The 27,925-nt window shown below is 40.9% G+C and overlaps 1 protein-coding gene across 1 annotated transcript in view; it reads right to left on the bottom strand.

Annotated features, from left to right (window-relative positions):
* Window positions 1-4,496: 4,496 nt before the first annotated feature.
* Window positions 4,497-27,925, bottom strand: part of FHDC1 (FH2 domain containing 1) — a gene marked incomplete at both ends in the record, with an annotated part of 30,159 nt that continues 6,730 nt past the window's right edge. Inside the window, 10 exons of the mRNA XM_084204778.1 lie at window positions 4,497-6,539; window positions 9,686-9,850; window positions 12,065-12,182; window positions 14,486-14,556; window positions 15,446-15,553; window positions 15,671-15,741; window positions 18,403-18,503; window positions 18,585-18,670; window positions 26,726-26,828; window positions 27,338-27,399. Of these exons, the coding sequence (XP_084060904.1) occupies window positions 4,497-6,539; window positions 9,686-9,850; window positions 12,065-12,182; window positions 14,486-14,556; window positions 15,446-15,553; window positions 15,671-15,741; window positions 18,403-18,503; window positions 18,585-18,670; window positions 26,726-26,828; window positions 27,338-27,399 (2,928 nt within the window). The remainder of the gene's footprint in view (window positions 6,540-9,685; window positions 9,851-12,064; window positions 12,183-14,485; window positions 14,557-15,445; window positions 15,554-15,670; window positions 15,742-18,402; window positions 18,504-18,584; window positions 18,671-26,725; window positions 26,829-27,337; window positions 27,400-27,925) is intronic.

Raw genomic sequence — 27,925 nt, forward strand, 5'->3', positions numbered from 1 at the left:
CAAAGTCCTATTGTCTAAAAAAGACAAAAACCAAAGTAGGTAGAGTTTATATCTTTGCTCCAGTTGACCCAGGAGGAGGCATCAAAGTTTCTTGCTTTTTTCCGCTCCTCTTCCCAACAAGTAAGGATAGAATAGGACAAACAAGGAGCTATTGTTCAGACCTGATCAAAAGCAGAAGAGGCACATCTCTGTTCAAAGGGAGTCTGTCTGCTTCAGATGGTGAGAACAGTCTCAGAAACTCATGTAACTCTCTCCCCTCCACGCACACAAGGCCACCCTTGCTGAGCATTCGGTCAGCCACTGCCAACCTCACCCTGAATAACACTACTAAAGTCAACCTGCTCGGATCTCCAGTGCTTCCATGCTGAAAGTCAGGACATCAGCAGCTGCAGATTGAGAATTTTTGTTTTCATTTTTTTAAATCAGAGCAAGCTGCCAGCTGAGGCAACCAATGCCTATCCTGCAACTTCAACCTTCAGGATGAAAAGGCATGGAAACCAATTATATGGCAAGGAACAACCACTGGCTTGAAACAATTTTCTCTGAGTGGAAGTATTTGATGCTGATCACACACCCTGCAGCAAGTACCTTCACATGTCCTTCGCCCCAGTGTCACCTTCTTTTAGGCTTGCACAGATACTTCTTCAGCTGCCAGCTTTAAGAGCAGACAAGATTTCCAGAATGCATCTTTCAGCCAGGGGAACACAACAGAGTTTTTAATATCAGCTTGCAAGTAATAAAAAAGTAACGTATTTTTGGCTATTTAGATAGTGACGTGGCTAGAACAAACTCCTTTGTTTCCAGCAGCTGTTAACAATACCTGTAGGGAGCTGTTCCCAAGGTAGTTATCTCTGGCACTAGCAGCAGGAGGATGTAAACAGCATGTATCAAGTTAATGGAAAACATTGTGCAGCCAAATCTGAAAGGAGCAGTGTTTAGCTGGGCCTCTCTCACAGGGATTACGTTCTCACATGCAGCAGCAGGCAGGCCTTGCCGGGGCCGGGCAGCCGGGGCTCTGGGCTGGCCGAGCTGGAGGCGCTGAGCTGGGAGGATGGGCAGCGACAGCCCCGGGCTGGGAGCTCGGGGTCAGCGCCCAGGGAACACCTCCAGCACGGAGCTGGCTCGGAAAGGGTTAGGCAGGAGCCAGAGTGTGGCTGTCTGCATCCATCCACACAGACGGACCCTAAGATTAGAAAGATACTGACGGGTTATTTTGAATGACATAGTCCAGGCTTGTACACTGTGGGAGGTGTGATGGGAACCCTTTCTGTCTTTCTTGATAATTTAATGAGCTGTTGTAATGAGGGATCCACTGAGCCCCTCATTTGTATGCAGTTCCCACATGAGATGTGAATATTAAATTCCTCCAAGTATGAATCAGCACCTCTTACTCCCACAGCTTCCCTCTATCTCTCAATCTTCACCAGCTCCACAGCTCCAGATTACCCTCATGGTCCCCTGGGCTCTCTCCCTTCACTGCCACCTCAGTAGGGACCAGAGGAGATTGATGGACCCAGGTCACAGTCAGAAGCATCAGCCACTCAGCAGAACCAAGTAGGAGACAAGGTCTCGGTCCTCTCCTGAAAGCCAACTGCAACCAGGCGAGTGCCGTGCCCTGCTAGCCTTTGGGAAAATTGTATGGCATGGGAAATACAACCTACAGGGCACCGCTGTCTCTGACACCTGGTAGTTTAAATAATGAATTGGTAATTATAAACCCTTTTGACATAAAAATGAAGTTTAAAAAAACAAACTTTTGAGACACACCTTTTGATGGTAAAGGGCTTTCCCACCAGCAGCCGTCACTCAGCACTGGCAGACAGCAGGTGCTTGCCACTCCAAACGGGGAGAGACACTCACCAAACTAGAAAAGTCAGGGGCTAAACAAGTTTGCAAAAAGCAGCAATTCCAGTCCAGAAATGATTTCCATAGCAGAGAAGAGGAAGTGTTCCCTGAGGACAAGGAGGCTGGCTGGATTTAGCTTTTTTTCTGCTGAATAGATGTTCTTTCGTATGCAATAAAGAAGGAAAAATAATGGGAGAATGGGACAAAACTGAAAAATTCACAATTGCAGTGCAAAAGTCACCACATGCTCCTGCAAAACAGGCTGTTCTGTATTTCCACAGTCCTGGGAGTTGTAGACCAGAATTTCTCAATAAAGTGTGCTAAGCTCAAAGGCATGAAGATAGCGACAGATCCAGACTTGTCAGTGCCATGAACATTTGTCTTGGCCACAACATACAGCGTGTACACTAAGTGCTGCATCTACCATCTAATGCCTTCTATGTTATACCCAAACCTGCGCAGAAAGTCCCAGCCCAGAAATGTTCAGAAACTGCAGTTCAACTGCATGTCTCAATACAAAACCCAGGATTTCAAACACCACGATTTCTGCTGTAGAGTCCTTCCCACAGTCACCCACCCAGACTCAGTTGCTTGAGATGAGTTGCCTGGACCGAAGCCAAGAGTATAATAGGAAGGAGAAAGTACAAACCTCATACCCAGTAAATGGGAACTTTATTAAACTACCGAGTTACTCCGAAATGTATAAATGTTCCATTAAATACAGTTGGTTTTCTTTTACATAGATTTATAGAAATTTATTTACATGTTCCAAACACATTTAAATTATTTTTCAAGCTTGCTACCAATAAAATTTGTTGCTTTCTTTAAAAAAAAAAGGAGAAACGTCAATCATCTGCTCTTGCAGATGTGCATACATCCACACAGATACAAATAAGAAGGGAGATGCTTTTGTATCTAACCCACAATGGAGGCAGTATCCAAAAAGCTTATCCAAAAAGCAAAATATTTGCCCTTGCAGAAAAGTGGGCTCTATAAATTCTCCCTGTGGGACAGACTCAAACAAGAGGCCCTGTGCAATACTTTATGGTGTTTGGGTATGATGTCTGCATCAAGATTGGCTGGTATGTGGGAGGAGCCAAAGGCCCCTTGCCAGATTCAAACCTCCAGAGTTAGCTGTCCCTGATACCAGCCCGTGAGAAGCATGTGACCTCATTCTCATTGAATTACACTCTCCCAGCACGAAGGGATAGAGCAGACAAACAGATCTAGCACTACTATGTCAATGCCACTTGTCCAAAGAGATTTCCCTTTTGGTTTTTATTTTATTCTTAAATGAGGCTTCATTTGTAAGTGAATAAAAGGCAATTCTTTAAATAAAATGCCTAGGAGAACAGTACTTTCCCCACCTAAATACATTTCTCTTGGGAAGATGCACAGCATGCTGAATGAGTTTTCCCCCATTCTCTGTATCTTAGTCTGACAGAAGTTAAAATTTGTATCTGCAGGTAAAAAGGGGTATTTTTACTTTGCAAAAAGCTTATCAAATGCTAGTTGAATTCCTTTAGAGTCTTTAAACATTAAAAACCACATTTGAAGCAACCAAAGAACTCTACAAAAACATTGTCATGCGTAAGCTCTGTGTTTCATGCTAAATATTCTTGTTGACAAGGAGAAGGAGTGGAGGAGGAGGAGGCAGGGAAACTAATGGCTCAATCAGAACCATTGCAACATTCAAGTAGTTTGGTAGCATACAAACCAGTGGAAACATGGAATGGTAAGAAAGTGCTCGGCACTACATTGCAGCCTCCAAGAGCTGAACTGCAAACATCCTGATATGTATCATAAATATATGGCACTTCTGTATGACCAAAAGCTGGCAAGTTTGCTTGTGATCAAAACAAGTCAGGAGTAGTCGTCATGCCAAGGGCCCTTCCAACAGGCACAGCCTCCAGCTGTGCTATCCAATGCAGCACCAGCCATACCCACTTGTGCATGCAAGACAATGCTGCCACATTCTTGGAGAACCAGCCTCCTGCCCAGCAGAAAGCCTTCCCCAGACACACATACACATTCATAAAACATGCTATAAATTCTTCAGGGAGGTTAAAGACAGCCATAAACAGCAAACATCTTGTTTTACAGTTTTTTGGCCAGCAGCTCCCAGTCTGTCCAATTGCCAGCAATGGACTTTGCAACAGGCAAAAAGAGCTCCCGAATCCAAGGAATTGAAAGCAATTGAAAGCACAATCACCTACGTTCATTTCAGTACTGTTCCACAGGATTCATTTTGACATCAAATAAGAAACCAACAAGCACAAAGGCTTGAGTCCTAGGAAGAAACCTATATACACAAAAAAACTGGCCTTAATCCACGTTTTCTGTCACAAAGTGTTTCATCTCATAGTTAAAACTTCTTAAAACTTTTTGGCTTTTGGTAACTTTTTTTATCACAAATGCGAAGATTTGCTGTTCTGCTCACATTCCATCACAGTAGCTTTAAATACATTCAAATTCATAAAAAAGGATTTAGACCAGAACACAGCTACTTGCCCTTTTCCAACAGTGCGCCGTACTTCAATAAGCACATGATGCCATGTATTGGCAAGGTTAGTGTTTTAAGGAATTTCACTACACAGACTTCCAGTGCTTGGACAAGAGTTCACATTCCAAGGTTATAAAACCCCTCTTCCTTATTTCAATAATGGCTTCAGGATTTTACCAATTGTGGTTCGGTTTGCATCTTTCAGTTTAAGAGATGCCTTTTCCACTGTTCCCTGTTCCTTTGGTGCAGGCTCTGCTTTCGTGCTGACAGCTTCTCCCTGCAGGATGCTTCTGCCAACCACTCTGGCACTACTTGCTCTCTTTAAAGTACTCACACTGTTCTCCTTTGGATTTGGATCATCAGAGGTCGCTGCTGGCTTCACTTTAGGCAGCCTTTGGGACACAGACCTTGTGATGGGTGGAGGTCTGGATGAGCTGGATAGATCCACTTTTGCACGCTTTGAAGAAGAGGCCACTGTATTCCTTGCAAAGTTTGGGACAGCAGGCGGTGCTTTGGGAATACTGACTGTGGCAACCTTGGCGTCATCTGCAGGGGTCTGGGGTTTTACACTGGAGCGACACATCTTTGTTTCATCTGTCTTTGATTTGACATTACTCCTAACGGGTTTAGAGACCGGCTTCTTGAGAGCAACCCTGTCCCTCTCGAAATGAGCACTGCTTGAGGTGACAGTGCCCCTTCGTAACTTTGGCTCTTCTAGTGACATGCTGTGCCTGTAGGGACTTCTCGGCAGTGTGTCTGTTGTGCCTCGGACAGAGCTGCGGTGAGACAGCCGACTCTCCACAGTGCTGCTTTCACGAAGGGCTGGCTTGGCTTCTGGCTTTTTCACACTGCTGGGTGCCCTGTTTGACCGAGAAATAGGCACCACTTTCCTCATACTTTCATTCTCAGAGGCATTCAAAGTTCTGACAGGTCTGGAAGGAGCTGTGTGGCTAGGGCGAGTACCACTGGATTTTGTGGAGCTTGGAGATCGATCTTTTAGAGAGTTTGTCTTTGGTCCAACTAGATCTTTATTTTTTATGGGTTTTTCTTTAGGAAGGGTGTGCTTGCTATCAGCATCATCCTTATTGGCAGAAGTGTGAAGAGACAGGTCCTTGTCAGAGGTGGAATTCAGGTTTGAGAAGAAAGATCTAGCCTTGTGTTGAGCATCATTGCCAGAAGAGCCTGCTTTGCCAGCCTCACTCCTTATTTCGTTGCCTGGTGATTTAAAATCGTTTCCTTCTTCAGAGTCCAGTGTCAAAGAACAATCGGTGGTGGTATCTGACATGTAGCACACTGGCCCATCTTCCCTACTTCCTGAAACACTTGTATCCATAGACATAGGGCTGCTGCTGCTGGGCTCTAAAGCTTCATTCTTGCAACCCACTGCCTTGGCTTGATGGTCACGGGCCTCTCTGGAACTCCTGCAAGCTGGAGGCAGCTCATCATCGGCAGTGCTCAGGGAATGGAAACTCAGATCATCCAGAGTCTCCAGGTCTGTCCCACCAGCATCCTCTAAATATATTAAAGGTGCATCTTCTGCAGGCTTTGCTCCTTGAATATCGAACTTTCGTAACCCTTTAACAAGTTCACGCTCCTCAATTGCAAGGGCCAGAGCATTTATATCTGTGGACTCCTCGCAGGACACGTTGGAAGTGTGCAAGTTGTAGTCGGTGCTCCTCTGGGAGTAATGGGCACCAGGACTGGCTGAGCCGCTGGGGTGACTGGGCTGAGCTGGAGGCACCTGCACAGGGCCACCACTTTTCACTTCCATTTCAGACTGTTGGTGTAAGTGCAAGGTATTTAAGTTGAGATCTTTTGTTTCTTTGGATTCCGTCCAGGCTACGTTAGGTTTTGTTTGTCGGGTGTTTGCACGGGGAAGGCTGTTAAACTTGTTTGGATCCTCGTCTTTGGAGATTTCCAGGAAACTCTGCAACTCCCTGTCTGCAGTCACCCCCAAAGAAAGTCGAGAGCGTCTGGAATTTGTGTTTCTGTACAAAGGGCTTTGAGGCCTCTGCTGCAAGAAGGGAAGAAATTCTCCAAGTCCATTTTTAGCCAACATCTCTACATCATTTTCACTGCTGCTCCGCCCAAAGCTCCCAAGCTCTCCAGCTGCCCAGGATCGACGCTTCTCCTCCAGCTCCTTTCGCCTTTGCAGACTATGGAGCTCCTGGATCTCTCGTTCCCTATTCTCCTGAAGGAGGAAAATCACAAATACACGTCTCAGAGGACAGCGTCCTATGCATAAGAACAAGACACACTCCTTCCTCTCTCCCTTTGTTTCTTCCCATCGGAGTTAGCTCCTACTGCTATCACTCACTCCCAACCTCCAATACATACACACACATCAAATCACCGTGGCAACCACAGCCTGCAACCATTAACCCTAAGGAGAGCAGCTCCCTGCACAACTAATGGGATGACACATCCATCTGGTCAGCATGTGCAAAAAAAATGCACCAGATTTTGCAAAGACCAACAAATTGACCCATCAAACCCAAGCAGGTATCTTAGAATTATAGAATATGCTGAGCTGGAAGGGACCACAGGGATCACTGAATTCAACCCCTGACCCTGGACAGGACCATCTCCAAGAGTCACACCATGTGCCTGAGAGCATTGTCCAAACACTTGAATTCTGTCAGGCTTGGCATCATGACCTCTTCCCTGGGCAGCCTGTTCCAGTGCCCAACCACTCTTTGGTTGAGCCAAAGAGCTCCAGATAAAAGATGGAGCACACCAAGTCCTCACTAAGTTTAAAGGTGGCAGTCTTACCAGGTGAGTAAACCTCTATCTAATCTTTACATCCCTATTTTAAGACAAAGTTGTCTGACCAGCACACAACCAACACTGTTTTTCCAACCTACCTTGCTAAAACTGCAATTGTTCCTCAGCAAGTCCAATTTCTGCACAGTGATACTTTCCTCTACCATTACAGACTGAAAATTTTGTGAAAAGGCATTGCTTAATTGCATATGAAAGCAAATAGAAAAGTTAACACAATGCCTCACAATAGTTAGACATCAACTGACACCACTCAAGGACCATCAATCAATGCCTCACTTCAATTTTGGATCTCATAATCACTGTTCGTTTCAAAAACTGCCAACTGTAATATAGAGATTGCCCACTGTAGGATGGAGATTTTGGCAGCAAAACTGAGGGATTTTGGTTCAGGAAGCCATAGAAGAGGTAGTTTGAATTTGAAAGACAACACAGTAAACATCTTTTTACTAAAATAATTAGCAGTGATTTGCTGTGAATATCAGCATTTTAACTGTTACCTCTAGGCTTCAGATTTAATCTAACTGCACCTTTGGTTGAACTTTCTGGGTTACTTTCTGATGAAGAACTTGGCTTGCTGCAGCCAGCACAGCTGTAGCAAAAGAAAGAAGGAAGAGGCTAGTCTTGACAGAGGATTCAAAAATTACATGATTTTCCAGCATGTTGTTAAATCTGTTCTAATCAATGACACACTGTTTAAAAAAATCACACCTTTATTTGTCTAACGCTTTGTGTAGTTTAATCTTCCCATTGTTGTGACAACAGAAGAGCTGCACCACTAGGAAAAGTCACCTGAAAGCTTTCAGTAAACAAAACCTTAATGCTTTGGGATGAATGGATTAATCTACACCTCTTAAAGTGGATTTGAGACTACATTGGGCTCTGAAAGATAGGATGCATTAGAGACCTAAGAAACCTGAACATCTAAGAAAGGAAAAAGAAAAAACTCGCATTTCAGGAAAAATGTTTGGCAGGAAGCTTTCTTTCACAGGTATGGAATTACAGAATGAATTCTTGCCAAATGCTAAAGTTCAACTTTAAATACACCATTGTCACGAGAAATGGTTAAAAATAGCTGCAGATACTAATACTATATTCCATATTAGAAAAAGAATATTTTAACCTCACCCAGAACATGTTTTAGGAGATTTTATTCAGATGAAAAACCTATTTTAAGCAGATAGTTAGACATGCCAAAAAATTGCAAAAAATGTTTAAGCATCTGAAATATGTGCACATGGCCATGGTGGTACAAGCCATCTTTTTAGACTGTTGGACGTGCTGTCTACACATCACATTCTTTTGTCACAACTGCCATTTTTATTCTAAATTTTTCTGGAAATGTTGTAGGAACAATGGTCAATCCACAGTTAGCAAGCAAATCTTCTCAAAATTTGCAAGCAAGAGTCTAATTTGTCATTTTTAAGAGTGTAGCTGCTTACTACAAAGAGGGGACCTCAAAAGTCATAGCTATCCATCCACCACTTGTAATATGTGACTATGAATGAAATCCTCAATCCCCAATAATTGAACACATCTGGATGAAGTCACCTCTTACTAAACTGACTGCAACAGCTCTCACCGTTTGGTTTTAGACATTTGTGCAATGTTCACCCTCCTGTAACCACATGCTGTCTTGGGTGGTAAAGGTTAGGTAAACTAATGGTACAATAGGCATATTAGCTGAACATCCTGTCAGCTCGCTCCGAGTCGACACTGTTCTCTTCTTTCTGAACCAAAGCTTTTATCTAAAGTGCTGCCAACTGCAGATTGCAAAAGGGCACTGATCCAACTAATTAATTCTATTTATAAAGACTTAAGAAATATCTGTAACAATAGACAGACTTTGCTGAACCAAAACTAACTAACGCCAATTCTGCTCCTCCATCTTAGTACATTTCCTGAATTATTTAGGACCAATTCGGGGTTCTCAGTGAATAAATGCTCACACTGGGGATAAGGTATCTTGCCACCATAGGCTTGTTTCAAGTTTTCACCCACAAAAATCCTTTGAAAGGACAAAGTAGAATACACAGCCCTTACTTTACTTGGTGAAGTGCCTCCAGCCATGTAAAGGAAGGCAGTGGAGAGCCCAAGCTAGTGTGGATTCAGGCAGGTACATCCAAGGAATGGCATGCCACTCCTCAAGGCCCTTCCAACGATCCAACACTACCAGGCCAACACTTGAACAGTGACCCATGGTCAGGAAATCTGTGTTATCTGTCTCACGGCTCAGTTTAGCAGTCACCAGCCTCCTCAGCAAAGCAGAAGGGAGATGCCCACTTACAAGTAGGCCAATGAAAAACCCTGACATATCATCCCAGTGGTCCTGCCTGCCTGAAACAGAAGATGCAAAGCAGCAGGGCTGCTCACAATGGCCATTTCCCACTGGCTTCTGGCAAGGAATGCTTCCAGGAGCGCAGTTTTCTGCAGCTATTTGAGCAAATAGATCAAATACTACAAGATACAAAATGCCCCTTAAGCAGAAAAACCAACTTTATTCATGTGAGCCAATGCCCATTTCAAAAGTGTGAGAATCTCGTTCAGCACTCTTACCTTAACAGATGTGTTGAATCTTATACAGAAGTCCCTAAATATCTGGAAACATTCATCCAACTTCATAGTTTCTTTGTCTTCACAGAAAAAGTCAATGAGAGCATTTCCCTCCTTTTGCAGTTCTCGTTTCTGGTGTTCAAGCTCCTTTAGATGCCTCACAGCAAACTGTAGCAAAAACCATACACACATGAACCAGACAGAAAAATTAAAGTCACAACAGGTCATGCATATATTAGGAACTTATGAAATTCATGTTCCAAGCTAGAAGCTGTTACAGAGCCCAGGAAATTAAAATTTTGATGGAGATCTTGTACTAACAGAAGGACACATGCCATTTCAGCAAACTGAGTAAAGAAGGTCAGAAAAACTGGATCAATCAAAATGTACATTCTAGTGACTAGGATGGAAACCAGGAAAAAGCTCAAAAGCCCTTGAACAAACTTACTGCTTTAAGTTTTAGATGAGTAAAATCAGACTGTACTAGAACACTGACAGACCTCTTGGAAGCTCCTTAAAAGCTCCTCATTCCTTATTTTCCCATTTCCCCTTCAACCTTCAACTAAGCATGAAGGATTAATTCCTCTTCCCCACTTTTCCAAAAACACACATTAACTGATTCATGGATATATACCACAAAATCAATTCCTTCCTAAGGTGACCCTAGACCACAATAAAAAAGGTTTTCATACTTGAAAGATAAGGAGCCACTGAAAATACATATATTTTAAGACATCCAGAAAATGTTCCCCTAAAGCAGCACTTTGAATCATAAGTATAGAGCAATACAGACAGGATGGGAGCAGTTTAGTGGAAGAAGATTCAGGAGGAAAAGAATAAGGCTGTGATTAGACTTTGAGCAGCAGAACTCCTTAAAATACTTTGATCAGGTGCCCTGTCTCCTCTATCTGCATCACTAGCTATCCACTTCTATGCTTGCACAATCCCTCATCTGACACCACCTGTAGCTCAAAGTAACCTGAGAAGAAAAAGCTAATTTTTCAGACAAATCTCTTCTCTAACTCATAGCCACCTAAATATTTTTCATAATGCAGCACTGGGGTGGGAAAATGCAGCTGGAGGCACCAATGACCACTTAATCCAAACCCGCTTTCAGGAATTCCTTGGAAAATTATACCACGAGGATAGGAACAAATATGACTTGCTAGTCTTAAGAAAAAAAAGAAAAAAGAGGGAAAAAAAGCCCACAATAAAACCTGAAGATAAACTGGACAACTGATAAAAGCATACATCAAAAAACAGTTCCTCCCACATATTTCAGGAATCTATTCACAAGGGTGAAATAATCAAAGCTGACTTTTAGATCAGCTTGGTTATCACCTGTAATTTAGAAACAAAATCCGGAAGTGTTTATGCAAGGTATGCATTTGTAAAATTATTTTTTCCCCAACATTTCTTTTGGAATGTGGCCTAAACAAGGTTGCAGTGTTACATAAAACCACCTATTAAATTTTTAAAAATCCCAAACATGTTAAAACATAACATTAAAGAGTCTGGGTGCAATGGATAAAAGCCAACAATTCAGAGTGAATGAGGACAGGTATTTCAATCTTAACCTGCCCCTTTCTTCATCAGCTTTTCATCTCCTGAAAAACTACAGGGACGATTCACTACATTTGCAAGTTGAAAACCAGGGCGGGTTAAGTTCCAGATCAACACCTGCCTTCTTACTTTTAGTAATTACCTGTAGTGTGAAACAGAAAAAATCATTTAATTGAAGTATAATATGTATTTCTTGAGGCATCACCACATACTCAGAAAATACCAAGAACTCTGCTTCCAAGGTAAGGGCTATATCCATCCAGGCCTGTAAAGTCACTGCAGTACTCAATAAAATAAAAAAAAGGAGAACCCACATGGACATAATGGTATGGCTCTGAATAAGAGACTCTGTGTTAAAGGTAAATTAGTAGAGAAAAGAGTCCCTTAAGCTTCCAGCAATGCCTCTTCAGTCACCCAGCCATCAAGGTTTGTCCCTCAGCTAAAACTGATGTGGTCCAGAATAACATAACATGCAGACATGTCTTTTGGGCAGCTGCAAAGTACAAAACTGGAGACCACCCCAAATAGCCTTATATTTTAACTACTGATCTTCATCAGTAACTTTGCACACACTAAACACGCTTGCCTAACAAGCCTTGGGCAATGTACACTCAATATCCCTCCCTGTAAAAACACAGCCCTTCCAACAATCTTACTTGACAAACAGCATGAGGCTGGAACACCTTTGTACAACTGACAGGCTAGGCATATTAAAACAGTGCTTCTGTTTATTGACAGGTCCACACAAATTAACATTCAGCTGAGGAATGCTGCAGTATTCAGGCAACAGTAACACATTAACACAGATATCCTACAAACCTGGAGAAAGCTTTCCATCTGGTGAAAGAGTTTTGGGTCTCGTCGGATGCTGTCTTTAACAGATCTTGTCTTGACAGACAGCGAGTGCAGCTCTGCTTCTACACTATCAATGGATAACCTAAAAATAGCACGTACAGAGAACATTTACCAAGAGAGAAGGAGTGGCCCACAGGTTAGCCACAACTGCAAAAGTGGATGCTTTACATGAGGTGCAAACAGGCTATCAAACAAGACCTGCCTGTTCAGGAAATCTCTCCAGAGTAGACACTGAAAATTAGGAGAGAGATAAGCACATTTCTTCTTATTTGCAACCTGAAAAGATTCCCATGGGGTGTGGTTTCATGATTAACTCCAGCCAGTCCTACCCACCTAACCTTAAAAAGGTTACTGCTGCCCTGCCCCTGTCCAGGTGTTTCTTTTCTCTCCCGGTGCCTAGCACTCATTTTCAAGATGGCCAGCCATCTCTGTGGACTGAAAATTAACCTAGGAAAAGGAAAAACCTGGATGGATCCTTTGCTTGGTCCAACTGACTACATGACTGTTTGAGTGCAGGAGCTACCACAAAAAGGGGGCCACAAGAGACCATCAGCCAGGACTCTGATTTTGGCAGCAGCATCTGGCACCATGAAATTGCACATCACACTCTTCTAAGCAGCTACAGCAATGCAACCCACACAGCCTCAATCCCACAGTTAGAATATTTCATCCTTCTCCAAAACACCAGCAGTAAAGCTGCTGCTGTGAAAAGGGAACTCAGAAGCTGAAGCCCACAGGAAAGACCTCTGATCTGGTGTAATCTAAGTGTTCTCCTGGGAGACCCACAGTCCATACAACAGGAGCTCCCACCTAAACCTCCCAGTCACTTCCAAGGGTAAATGCTTCTAAACCTATGGCATCTCCTTCACAAGAGAACTAACTTTTGCCTAGGAATTGAAGCAGTATAGTTAGCCAAGTGAAAAGAAAAACAACTGTACACATGCTCCTCCTAAGGCTGTCTCACCAGCAGCGTGACTTTCAAACACTAAAACTGAAGAACCTGTGGCAGCCTGACTGAAATGCACACAGCAGCAGATGCTGACACGTGTAAGTTTGTCAGTACACACACAAATTAATATCATGTACGTTGGTTTTTCTCTGTGTATCTCATCTGCAAAGTTTAGTTCCCTGTTTTGGGAAAACACGGTGGTTTTGCAACTAAGAAAAGCTGTAGAAAATACAGGCTACATTTTTCTGCCCGTGGAAGAGGAAGAGGATGGCCTACAAGTAAAGAAGGAAAGACAACAAAAAAAAAATAACATAATGGTAGCTGTTTTAACATGCTCTAGCTGGGTGGATTTATGAGCAACTTGTACATGACAATTCTCTCTAAAGACCTTCCTCATGCCCAGTGGTGAGGTACATATTTAATTTTGTTTCATTTTCATGTACAAAGTGCACTCCCTGAATAGACTTCAGCATGAGTTACAACAGAAGATTTTCAGTGTTAACAAATATGATCAAAGAACAAAGTGGTTAGAAAATAAATATCACCAAATTTGGGACTCTGCCTGTTTCTCTCCTGTTTGCCAGGGGGCTTGGATGCTGAGGAAAGCTACATTCCCCAGCAGGCCACATGGCACACTGCCAAAAAGGTGTGTGGGTTGGATGGCAGAGAGCCACACAGGTGGTCCCTCAAAAATTTTCTGATTAACTCCGTGGCCACTCCTTTCCTCAGAAGATTTCAGTATTCTGCAGACATTACTTAACCCTCCATCAGATCTAAGAAACTGGATCTATTTTGCAGCTGGGAAAAGAATGTAAATAGATTGCCCTAAGCTCAAGAGTAAGGAAGTAGCAAAACTGGGAACAGCATTGCTAGCTTCCAGGTTTCAGATTCAGATCACACTGTCTCACTAAAGTAAGCACAGTTACTGAGGTACGAATCAGCTTCGGTTTAAAATTATGCAGCTTCAGACTTTAAGCTGAAAAAATGCAGAGCCACAAACCCTTCAGATTTTCCAACCAAGAAAGCAAATGAAACCTCAAAAAGCATCTAAGTGAAGCCAGGGCCAGCACTTGCCCCTGGTACCAGATTTGCAAAAGTATTGTAGCCTGCTCAGAAACTGATGGAAATTGGTTTAAGGAAAAAGAATATCGTGCTTTTAGCTCAATCCTTGAAAGTAATGAACAGGCACACGTATTTGACAGAGACAGAATTACCAAAAACCTATGGAGATCATGTAATAAAAAAACCTCATACCTAAAGGCACATTGCAGGCATACTTCTGCTAGTAAATGGAAATGAAGACCTCAAAGCTACAGTAAACATTTGTAAAGATCTGTTTTTGTGCCAAGACTTTCCTGAATAAGCCTCATTGCTTCACAAATGAGAAAATTCCCATTTCACCCTAACCATAAGTTTTCAGTTTTCTTTTAACTCACCTGGCGGCATCATGAACACTCCTAATTTTTTCTGAAAAGTTGAGAAGAGCAGCATCTTTCTTTTGGGCTTCCTGAAACAAACAGAACAAAACCAAAACACACACAATCCATTAACATTCCACCACCATGCCAAAATCCCTACGTCTGGCAGTTCTAAAGCTTCTGGGAGGGCACTTAAAGGTTTCTCTCCTGCGCTGTTTTTCTTCCCATTCAATCCCAAGACAACTGAGTGGAGGACATCCCTTAAAGAAAGGCAGGGATCAGAACTGGAGAGTTTAAACAACAGCTTTCATTTTGCAATGTAAAAGAATAGCTGCTTCTGCCAGTGAACACAAGGCAGATGTATTAATAAGGAATGTCAGGGAAAGAACAATTTACTGATGCCATTGTTGGAGCAGATACGATGCTTCCTGCACAAACATCAATTTATACCCTATTAAATCTCTTAAGCCAGTTTGTACACAGATAACCAAAATCAAATAGATGCATTTAAATTCTCTCCCTTTTAAAATCAAAAAGTTTGAAAGGAAGGAAAAATAGCTCGAAAGTGTCTGCAGCAGCTTTAAAAAACACACATCAGTCATTGAGGGAGGAAGAAAAAGCTATCAAGAAGGCTGCTCAAAAGATTCAATGGGAAGATTGAGAGAATTTTTATCAAAATAAACCACTTCCACAGTGTAAGAATTTGGAACAATAAGACAAAGTCTACAGTGAAGAAGTTTGATGAAGGCAAGTTTCTACATGATATAAAAACTTAAGCTGTCCATGGGATTCCCAACAGGATGACCGGGTAGAGGTAATTTTTGGTGAATTTTATGGCAGGAGAAAAAAGGTGAATGTTAGATCAAAGCTGTGAGACAGTTGCTTTTTTTGGAGGCACATGGCCCCTTATATTGTGTATCAATTAATAGACCTATATTGGTAGAATTTGCTTATACCAGCAAAACAGATTTTCTATACCAGAGCAACAAAATGCAGCAGACTCATCCCAGGTTTGTTTGCTTTCGTGTCTGCCAGCTTGAGCAGCGACGACAGCTTGAATCCAACAGCATTGCCAGCATAACCTCCCTAAAAAGAAACAATTTGCAGAAGGGCAAGTGAGAAGCTGAGGCATGACATCAGAGCACTGCAGCGCTAACAAGGAAGCACAGCCCACCAGCCATCTCCCTTGGGAATGTCACTTACCGCATTCATAATATTGCCAGCCTGAAGGACCAAGTGCAATATGGAATGCAGCTCCTCACAAGTCATTAACTCTGTAAAGAACAAGGAAATTGCTGTCTAACAAGCGTTTGTTTAGAAATATAGTCAGTCACCAGGCTCCTCTTCATCTCAAGCTTTTTTTTTAAATTCAACAAGAAACTCCAATAAACTGAAGAGGTCATGGGAAAGATAATGGTACTATATAATTCCAATTCACAAGCACAACTGACAAACCTCAAGTGTATTTTCAGACTTTAACTTAGCAAGTGTAGTATTTCCAAGGCAACCTCCAGCAGCTAAGGAAACATTTGGGGCCTAATCCTGCAATGTGCAAAGTGTCTCATGCAAGTGGTTAAGTATCCTCACCACCTACTAATTATTCCAGTGTGAGGCAAGTGTTCTGCACCCTGCAGGATCCATTTGCCATCTGCCAGGATTGGGCTTTTGAACAACTACTCTTATTTTAGGAGACTTGGCCATAAGGCCTGAAAAGATAACTGGCAATGTTTAAATTATCCTTGCTTATCCCACTCCCAATATGAATCATCATTTTATTTCTGTATGATCACCAACTCAGAGCAGGATTTGTTTTACTTGTCATATCAAAGATGATTTAGCACAAAGTTATATTCAGTGTGACAAGGAGCCACATGGAATAACACAGCCTTTTAAAGTTTTCTGATCACACAAGCCTGGTTTGTATGTATGTATGTTCATTTCTTTGCAAAATGCACAGTAATGTTCTATCTGAATTCATACTCACTCAGCCACATACAAGCAAAAAACAACATATGTACAAAAAACAATATATGTGCACCAGAGGGATTGCCTTAAAAATAAGATGTGGAAATTCAAAACTGTAAAGAGTTAATAAATGTGGCACAGCAAACCAAGCAACTCCAAATTTGCAATTACCCATACGGCAAGAAAATCACTATGAGCTGGTTGTAATGTGAGGTACTATATTTTATACTAATGAAGAAAATAAAAGGTGGAATCCTTTTGATTGTAGTGTAAATACTTTTAAAAACTACTTTGATTCCAAGTCCACATTCTATAATTTATCCTGCATTCAGCTGCTCAACACAATACAGTAATGAATCATTTTGGAAGCCTATAGACCTTACACGTTTGTATTTCAATACTGGCAACCTAAAAACATAGGAATAGTTAAATAACATGTGATCTAACAAGATAGATCCAAGGTGAGGACACAAGGAGGAAGAAAGAGGAGAGAATAAATATGAGAATAGCAAATTTCACAAGGCCAAGAGGAAAAGGCAACTCCTAAAGACTTCACACAGTAAGAGCCTGCTGTGTGTCACTGTGACATGCATCCATCTGCAGGCTAGACGAGAATCCACCAGGCTGTTTAGCCCATCCTAACCCTTAGTGATTATCAGCATTAAAACTGAAGTAGATATTCTCTCCATTTAATTACAGGAAAGAAACCTAGGAGACAGCAATAGAAAAGGAGACGTAATTCCTAAACAACTGCAGGCTATCAACAAACCCTGAAGTGAGAAGACCAAAAGGAGAAGAGCACATGACAAAGTGGACTGAACACAGGGAAGGCCCAGTCAGTGATTTGCATGACTGGCCTGATGCAGGAGCTGGAGACCAAAGTGTCTCCTCTCTGGAGGGAATTAATTCATCAGTTTACATATGTCTTGGGTGAAGGACACAAAGGACATTAAAGCGTGGCTACTTTTACACATAACATATTCCCTCACATATGTCTGTTGCTCAAAACACAAGGAACAATGATTTAAAAGAGATCCTAATAAAAGGCCAAACTCAGACCTAATCCTAAGTACTGTACACTTTCCTGAGCCAACGAGAAGTTTAATCCCCACTGGTGGGAAAATGCTTTTTTTCCCTTTGCTTTCACTTGAAAGGACTATTCTAATCAAAAGTGCTCATAATTGAATATTTTAATTAGTGCACCATTTTATACCACTACAAGCAGACTAAGCAATCATCTAGTAGCCTGTGAAAAAATTTCCAACATGAAATACAAATTTCATATTGAGGAACAGGACAAAGAAGCACTCAAGATACTGTAAAGGGTCAGCCTTAATGTTTACCTGGAACCAGGAAATCAACTGTTTTCCTGCAGAGTAGAAGACACTACATTACCCAACGAATAGCCATCTGCAGCAGTTCAAAACTTGAGAAATGTAAAGAGCAGAACAGGTATGTAGAGGAACAGAGAAAAAAACAGAAAACCAAGGAATAGCAAAGGTATTCTTTACAATAAAGATTTTAACCTATCAATACTGCCACCTCAAAAGGAAGCAGCCTATAGAGAAATTTAGAAAATAGTAATTTCTTTCTATGGATCTCTGAAAGAATAAGCAGGGAGGTGTAACAATCACATTCCATCAGAGGGAGAGCAGTGCAGGAATGAGCAAACTGTACTCAAAAGATGACATCCTAATTTGGTCAAAGACACTTTTGCTTCTGTCAGTTTAGGATATATTACTTTGAGGCTTTGAACATGAATTTGTTGCTAGTGTACCCAAAGTCTCCAGATTTTTGATTTTGGAAGCAAAGATCCACCAGGCACGCCCTGATGGCATTTGTCAGAGGGGAGTTAGCCTCCTTTTAATAGCCAAGGTACCTGAAATTCAAGCTCTGGTCTTCGTAATGCAGACTAATTAACATGCTAACAAAAACAAGAGTATTAGGCATGTCCCAACATATTTAATTACCTTTTGTTGCCCGTCTTATAATTTTCATGTCATCCTGTAGAGAAGCACAGGAGGGTGAGAACTCCCTCTCCAACACCATGGCTTCAATCCTAAGAGCATAGCTGGAGTACACGAACAGGTTTAGAACTGACAGCCAAAAAAGAACACTTATCATAAACAGAACAAACCAACTATCTCCTTACTTTGGCACCTGGATTAGTAAGTACATGAAGGAATCAGCTTGAGACAGTTTTGATACATCTCCATCAAAGGCTTTTAATTTCTTTACCTAGAAAAGAGAAAAAAACACTAGCAAAGAATTTCATGAAAGATCAAGACTACCCTGACTTCGGAAGGCAACACCTTGAAAAGCAGTAAATTTAATGAAGGCATTGGAAAATCCACCCAGCAACTGAACGGCTTCACTGTCCCAAGATCCTGTAATTTGCACACACCCCAACCAGAAAAAAAATTTAAAAAATAGCATCACTCTTCTCCCAGAAAACTAGCTACACAGTCCAGCAGCAGAAACCATGCTGATGGCTCTGACTGCTGATTTTGATTTCTGATGGCTGATTTTGATTTCTGATCAATGACTGCTTTCATCACTATGTTTAGGATACTGATGATGACCTGAAAAATGACCCTCAACTCTTCAACAACTGTGATGTACACTTGGGCATAGCATAACTGTGTTCAGAATATCCAGCATAGGACTGCCAAGATCTTATTGGCACAATGCAACTAAACTTTAAGTTACAGGGTTTTTTCAAGATACTTGCTTCAACTATTTCCCCTAAATTGCTCTTGAGGGGTAAACTTCATGATCATGAGTTTGTATTTTTTTCGTTAATATGAAATATTTTAAAGATAAATGCAATCTTGCATTTTAAGTAATTTGTTGTCAGTACTCTCAGTACTCTGAGGACACCATTTACATGCAAAGGAAATACCACTGCATTAATTCTGTCGATCTTCCTTCCCAGCTCCACCAAAATCCATATATTTGCATGATCTGGAAGCCACTGATCCACCCACATACTCACTATTTGTTTATATAGAAGAACTGAAAAATACATGCACATATGTTTAAGCGTAACTGGAATTTCTTCCACATCTTCCAACACAGCAACTGTGTCCAAAAGCAGAGCTCACCTCAGTTACACTATTTCTTTATCCAACCAACAAGTTCTCACCCAGCAGCAGCTGCATGTTTCCAATGATTTACACACCAGCCCATCATCCTTCCTTTGTGTAACATCACACTTAAAGCCCATTCACAACCACATTTACATAGATGGTCTTGAGTTTTAGAAAGCATATTAAGCTTTTGGAGAGAAGGACACTACATCAGGGCCTCAACAGTTACCCCACTGCCATGATTTAGCAAGATATCCACAGGTTTTGTTAAAGAATCAGCCTATAAATTATTTATTTCAGTTACTTTTCTGCTTTGACAGTAAAAAAGTAGCTGATCTGTAGTGGAAGACAAATATGCTATGCTAAATCAGTGTTCTGAACTAACTGAAGGAAAGGATTCTTTGAACAGTTTTTTTTCTGCTTTATTCCCATTTTTTTCCAACCAGAAAAAATAGAAATGTTGTGAACACATTAAGAAAGATAAAAATAAAAGTTAAACACAGAATGGAAAATAATTTATTTTCAAATTGAAAACCCCATAAACACACAAATGAACAGGGAAAAAACTTAACAAAAACTTATGACCAAGAAAGAGACCTCTAATCAGAGAGCAATTTTTATTCAGGCTATCTAGCTTCATTTCCTAACACCACCCCCACCCCCCATTTAACTCAAGACACTCAGACAACAGCTCCCCTTCTAAAGATAAACAGCAAACCCATTTTTTTAGGCCTGAGAAAACTCCTAATTTACTGAGTAATTTAAGAAGTCTGCCAACAAAAAAACAGGAAAGACCAGACTTGACATTCCTGATAATTCTAAGGTGTTAAATGAGCAAGAAACAAACCCAAAATAAACATTTTTTCTACATCATTAAGTGGGGAGGGAGAGATAGTATACTATCTCAGTCTTTAAAGGTGTTCTTTAACCTAGCTTCCCAAAACCAGTGGACTGCAACCTTAAAAAAAGATCTGCAGATTCTCCAACCTCATTTTAGTATCTTGCAAATATCAGTGTTTGCCTGAAAAAGATACAGGCATTCAGATATGGGAGAGAGGGAGGAAAGCCCACCAAAAAACCCCACACCACCTCACCAAAATCAGATCATATAAGCCACAGGTTAATTATAGGAAGATGTGATTTGAAGACTTAAAAAATGCACAAAAAGTGAACAACAAGAGATCCTGAGACAAGAATATTAACTTATTCATGCTACTAGTACTATATTTAAATACACTTTCAACAGTAAGTAGAAATCAATGTTTTTTATGTGGAATTTTAGTTTTACATGCACTGGATGAAATCCTCTTCTATCCTACTAGGAAAAATGCCTGGAGTCATATGAGTGAGTATTAAATCCCAGAATTAATTCAGAGGAGGAACACTCCTAAACATGCACAACAGAAGATATTGACATGTCTGATGGGTAGGATGGGGTGTGAATGCCACCATGCAAAAAGCTTTGGGCAATGGTCAGCCCAGAAGAAAGTCTGTGAAATCAGACTTGAAACAAAGGTGTGCTCATTACCCCACTTTTCCCAGACTACATCAATCACCTTAACCTCCACTGCCTTCTCCTTAGATATCCCAAGCCACCTTTGTAAGAAGCATCAAGGCAGCTCACCCAAGAAACCCAAAACCCAAATATGGTGGAGAACAGTGACCCATTCCACAAACAGACAAAACAGGAACACGACAGAGTTATAAGGTCCTTTTCACCCCAGAATTCAGCAAACACAGCCTGGTCCCCCATACATGTCTGAATTTGTTTACAGAGAAGACTAAATCATCTGTTAACTTGGCCTTAAAATAGTAAATAGTCTGGGAAATAGCTAGGGTAAAAATAGGACAGCAATTATTCTGTGTTCCCTTTTTTATTAATAATTTCATAATTTAAAAATAATTCTCACCATGAAGGAAAAAAAAAGTTATCTGACTTTATCAACACTACCAATAAACCAAAAAAAACAGATTCTGAATGCCAAAGCTAAAAAATTACTGGAACACATTTTGGATGTCTGTCATTACACATTCCAAGGGAGACTATTCAAAATCCCATGGAACTGCCTCTACTCTCTGCTGCCATATTGTCCAAGTATTCTGAAAGAAAACTGAGATTCTGTGATGGCTCCCAGAAGTGGGGGTAAAATTCAAATACCAACTGCAGCCAGGAGCTGCCAAGAAACCATGGGGCTTGACAACAATGTTCACTATTAATCATGTTAACAGATATAGTAGATGGTTTCAGAACACAAGAGAGCTAAAAATGTAGCTTATTATAAAGTCATGATGAATAACCCTATCAGTTCTGGCCTTGACCTCCTCTCTTGAAGCACAACAAAACTTTTCCACAAGATAGGCAGCCATGTACTGAGATATGTCAGTGTAATGTGCACATGCCAGAGAGCCTAATTACACTGTATGCTCACTTCTGTATTACTCAAATTGGGTGCCGAGCTACTAATTTAATTTTTCATTATATTTGTATATGGAATATGCATTTGCACTGTCCATGCATGCCCATGCACACTCCATCTGATTTTAGATACACAAGGTTCTCACATACATAATTTGCTTCATTTTAAGAACAGTATGAAACATAGAAAGCCTGATCTTTGATTTGATTTGTGAACAACTGCAGTAGAGATGCCCATTGCAAGTATGCCATTATACCTGGCAGACACGAAAGCTACTGTATTTAAGTTCTTGGTAATTTTTAAGCTACCAGCAGCACTTCTAGAGGGATTTTATTTTATGGCATAAAACAGGCACCCTGCAGGATCTTATAGTTATGCAGGATCTTTGAAGAAGAGGAATAAACATTTTCTTGTGCAGTGAGGCACGATGTGGCACAAGCTGGGGCAGTGGCAAACCACTACCAGCAGATGATAAAGGGAGAAAAACCTGCAGGTAACCATAAAGGGCAAAAAAGGAAAAGGAGATGTATGCTCTGAAGGATGGTCAACCCTATAAAGCACTGGCTGAGGAAAGGAGGGGGAATTTAACTACAGACATGGTTTGAAAAGGGTAGAGCTGACAGAAACAGTTCCAATAAAGCAGGTGACGGATGGCCAGGGTTTGAAATCAGAGTACACGAGCAAAGGACAGGCTTGAGACATTATAAAGGAAGCTAAGACACTGTGTTGATAACCTGGGAGTGCATGTGTGTGGGTGAGCTGATTACCAGTGTGATATGCTCTCTTCTGTATGTATTTAAAGTACAAATTCTGGCTATTCTAGCTCGTTAAACACTGGACTCTCTCAACGTTTGCCAGTCTGGGCCTGTTGAAGAGTGCAATAATATGCACATAAAAGCAGCTAAAAGCTTCTTCTCTGCTCTAGTCAGGATGCCAGTAAATAAAAGCTGTCAGCCATTTCAACAGGGTATCATTCAGAAACAACTAGGAATCTTTTCAGAAGAGATATAGCAGAGAAGACCACTGCTTCAGTCAAGGCTCCCTTGGAAAAAAAAACTGAAGGGATGAATCAGAGGAGATTCCAAATTGGTGTTTCTGTCTCCTTACAAAACTGCTTAGCACACTATGGTACAAACAGCAGGACTTCTAAGAAGGCTTAAACAAAATCAGTGATCTTATCCTAGTTGTTAATGTACTGACAATTTTTGTAAATTTGCTTGGCCTTTTTTCTAACCACTGTACAGTGGCCAGGCCACACACCCAGACCAGCCCTGGACAAAACACTGAGTGGAGCCTTGCAGCAAGCTCCACCATGGCCAGCTTCAAATATTTGTCAAGTTTTTCAAATTAAACATTTGAAAATACCCAAACATTTTATGTTGTAGAAAAGACTTCATAGCAGTGCTAATAGTTCAAGAATAGTCTTATTAGTAAATAGCCTTAATAGTTTGAGAAAAACATTCAGTAAGGAGCCTGTATTTGTCATTTACATGCAAAAATCTCCACAACTTTGATAGCTGTTGGGATGTTTCATAGAAAACAGCTAGAAAATTAGTAGTACTGGCACCTATTTCTGCATGCAAATAGAGTTGCCACATTACAACAGTACAAATAGAATAATTTTAAAGACAACTGATGTTAAATGTATTTGTTAGCCCAAGGACCTAGCCTCCATTGTCAAAAAGCTGGAACACCATCAGGTGCTTAAGATACAATGAACTGAAACGATCTGAAATATGTCACAAAAGTCAAACAAGAGACATGGAGCACATTCAGGCAATGTGACTGGATATCACAACACTTCTAGATAAGATACAACTGGAGTACAAAGCTGGTGCTTATTTACACCAGGTAAACTGTAAACTTAAACTTCTTGGTAAAAAAGAAGAAACAAAATAGGCCAGAGCTGCCCTTTCTACAGCTATGAGGAGGAAAGGCACTCCCCTCCCTCCTTTCACTTTTACAGACTAAGGATTTATGGCAAAATAGAAAAGAAAAAGCAGAAGGCATCTCAAAGCACAGTGAGCAGTGCAGAGCCTACAGAAGGCACCTGGCCCTCACTGCAGCTTGCAAGAAACCTGTGCATGGAGGGAAATGGGTCTGCAAATACCTGAGCTGCTGGGAAGAGCACACAAAGAGGAAGTGCAGAAGCCCACCCATGGTTGCAGCAAGAGTCTGCCCTGGTGACTGAATAGCTGCTAACCTTTCAGGACCTGAGCGCTCAAATCTCTGCTCAGAGCAATTCTCAACCCTTACAATAACAAAGCAGGTCCTTAGGAGAACAGGAAGTATGGAAAGGGCAATCCCAGGGAATCCCTGCTGAGGATGGGTGCAACACTGTGCAAGAACAGGACAGTTTGCTAAAGCTATCTCATGTGATATGACAAAGAAGGAATTAGGGAGTATTAAACAGAAGAGGCAACAGCAGAACAAATAACACCACTTCACCTGGTATCTCTAGTGGTTCTGGATTATTTGGATGTGGGGCTGTAAGCTTCTGATGCCTTTCCCTTAGCAAATGGTGAATCACTGCTCTAGGAGACAGGTATTCAGTCTAGGAGGCAAAACTAAGAAAAACTAAACTAAACTATAAACTAAGAAAAAGTAAGAGGATATAGCAGAAGAATAATGAACATACATTTAGAGAAAAAAATGGTGAAAAATAAAAAGCTCTGAGGCTCCTAAAAAGAACCAATTTTTAAACTGCCTACACTAAAATTTTAGAAGCATCTGTAGTAAATGAGTTACTGGACCTATCTATTCTTAGACCACACCAGGCATGATGACATGATGGCATGGAAACATTTTTCCATACCAGCAGAAGCATCAGGCCCTTACACTCAGGATTTTCTCCCTGTCTTGCTTGCCACCATCCATCCAGCTCTCAAGGGGAAAAACCCAAAACAGTTTGACAATTATGAGAAGAGTAACAGAGAGTCTTTCCTGTTTCTGATACATGCAATTAATTAAATACATACAAACACCTGCACACTGGAAAGCAGCCTCTTTCCAGCCTTCCCTTGGGAATAGCAACAAATCTCATGTCTAATGCCCCTTTATTTCTAATACCCTCCTGTATCACAGAATATCTTCTATTAAATTCTCAAGTGACTCCTTAAAAGCACTTCTTAAATCCTCTGGCCCCACTATCTTGAGTGACAGGCCTGTTGTCAAGTCTGTTGTCAACAAAATAAACATATTTTTTTCACTCTTAGCAGTACCTACTGGATACCTAATGCATCTAGTTGAACACTGCAGACAAAACTGATAAAATTCAACAACTTACAATTCTAGCTGAATGACAACACTTACATTACATAAACTACACTAGCTTATTTTCTACTTGTCATAAAATAACAAGCAAGATCTAAGCCAGAAAGAGGAAAAGAAGAAAAAGTACTTTCTTTCAGTTTAATTTTCTGACTATACACAAAGTTAACTAGGAGTCACTCTCTTTCAAGTTAGTACTCCACTGTTCTCCTCTGTCTGACTTTCAGAGGAAGGAGATAAATTCTGTTTATATAATGGAATATGTACTAAAATGCAAACAAAGAGGGAAGAGGGAATGGTTTTGAGGTCCCAGAACTACTGTCACCTAATTTTTTTTTTGATTGATTACATTTCAACTTGTTGATATCCTCACACCTCTAAGAGATATATTAATCAAGTATACTAACATAACACAATAACAATTTTTACAATTTTTAACATAACAATTTTTACAAGATTGTAGGCAAAGGCAGCTCAATTTAGGGTCATAAATTTGAGAGCAAAAGACTGTAACATGTTCTACTGATGACTGGATCCGATTTGCTGCTGCACAAAGGAAACAAAGTGCTTTGACAGTATGACCTTGAAGTGGTAAAGCATGTGAGTTGAGGTTGATCTGTACGTGGACCTTAACTTAGCAATTTCCCAAGTTTCAGCCACTCCCTTTGATGTCAAGCACCCAAGCAATTCTAATGCTAATTTTGTCAGGTTTGTGGTTTACATTTCTCTCAAGTACATACAAATGGGTCAGTGCCAACAGTGAGCAGGCAAGGAACTGTACATCATTAAGCAGGGCTCCCAGGTCAGTTGATTGAGCTTCACCTCTTTAATCATGTGAACAGACTTGAAGTTTGGGACTAGGAGGGGAGAAGGCTGCGCTTGGATGTTGGGCATATGGTGATCACAGGAACGTGGAGAAGGAACTGCTGGCAATGCTGTGCCTTCTAACACGTCTCCTTTGAGCACTAAGCCATGTTAGCAAATTCCATGTGTTCTGAACACTGGAGCTGCCTTTCTGCCCTATTGAAACCCAGTGACAGGCCCAGGAACAGACCCAGGTGAACCAAGCAGGCAGTGAACCAGAAGGCAAAAAGGCAGCAAGCAGCACAGGGCTACCCATATTCATCTCACAGACACTGCAACGGGAAGGCATGAAGCAGGTGCCAAACAAGTGAAATCTGAACTTCAATTCTGAATTTTCTAACTCCCTAGAGCAGTTATCTACACACAGGAAGGCTCCAGGTCTTGCTGCTTATGGGACAAAAGGGACATCACAAAAACAAAAGATGTCATATCGACTCCTTACAAGCAGGTGAAATTACTTGAAGGGAATGACTATCCTGTAACCTCAATACCACAAGTCAAATGAAGATTAAACTTTTGCACTCAGTGGTTCCCTGTTCCCTCTTCCCTAACCTCAGGAAGGTGTTGAGAATCCTCTTTTACAGAACTTAATGTTGGAATCCCAGTCAGCACAACTCTACAAAAAATAAGTTCCACGTAAAACCATTATTTACCTCCTCTGCTTCTGGTAATAATTTAAGAAATTCATGTAGCAGTTCAGAACCATAGGGCTGACTTCTTCCATGATAAATATCTTCAATGATGGATTCGGCAGACCTTGAAAAAACAATTAAGCACACATATTTCCAACACTTGCAGGGCAAACAGTTACACAGATTGAAAAAACCATGCCTGGGCTACTCAACAGAGTTATAAAGAGGCTGTGGGTGCATCAGTGTTCACAGCAGCACTGCTCTGACACCATTTTCAGTGATGCCTTTACCAAAGGGCAGTGTTGTCAGTGAATACAGACAGCAATGGAACAGCTCGCTCTTGAAAACGTTGCCTCCTATTGCCCCTTTCTAATTGTTTGCAAAGAGAGGAAAGCAGCAAAAGGCATCTCACAGGCACTGTTACATGAGGTAAAACCATCAACCATACCTAAAAACTCACCTCACTGCTTAACATCAGCAAACTCTGATGCTAAGTCATAAATGCACTCACAACTGAACATATTAAAAAAAAAATTATGCCAAATTACTTTTGAGAAAACTGCATAAAAATGCAACTCCACAAGGAACAGGGCACAATATATATATTTTATGAGAACTACAAAGAATTCTTACTTTTTGAATTGTTTGAGAAATATCCCAATGTTCATACTTCGTTTTGCATCCAAAATGGAAACCTGAGAGAGAAAGCAAGAGATTAATCCAACAATACCTAAGAAAATAGCATATAATGCAGATATAATTTCTTAAATTGCTACAGATAACTGTTTGCACCAAATCCCAGGCCAAATAAATAGAGTCACTTCTTATCAACAAAGCTCATATACTACAGAACTAGTTTTTACCAGGGAAATATAGAGCACACTCACATCACCTTTCTCCAAGTGAAGCAAAAAATTCCATAGCAATATATTATGAAGGAAAGAATCAATATTTCTATTTCATTACAAAGTAAAAACAATCTTCTTGCTTGTAACATAACCCTGCATCTGCAAAATGTTGCTTATTGGGTAATACACTATATTGCATTTGAAGGCCCCAAGGGTAGCGCACAGCACGCTTCAAAACCCATGTAAATTCAGAGGTTTTGTGACAAATGTGAGGATGGGATTTCTAAGCAGAGGTCAGGTGCATTACTGATTTAATTCATGCCAACTAACAGCCACACTGACTCAGGAGAAGATAAGTAAGCCGATCTTGAAT

This window comes from Fringilla coelebs (assembly GCF_963513975.1).
Source record: "Fringilla coelebs genome assembly, chromosome: 4".
Lineage (NCBI taxonomy): Eukaryota > Metazoa > Chordata > Aves > Passeriformes > Fringillidae > Fringilla > Fringilla coelebs.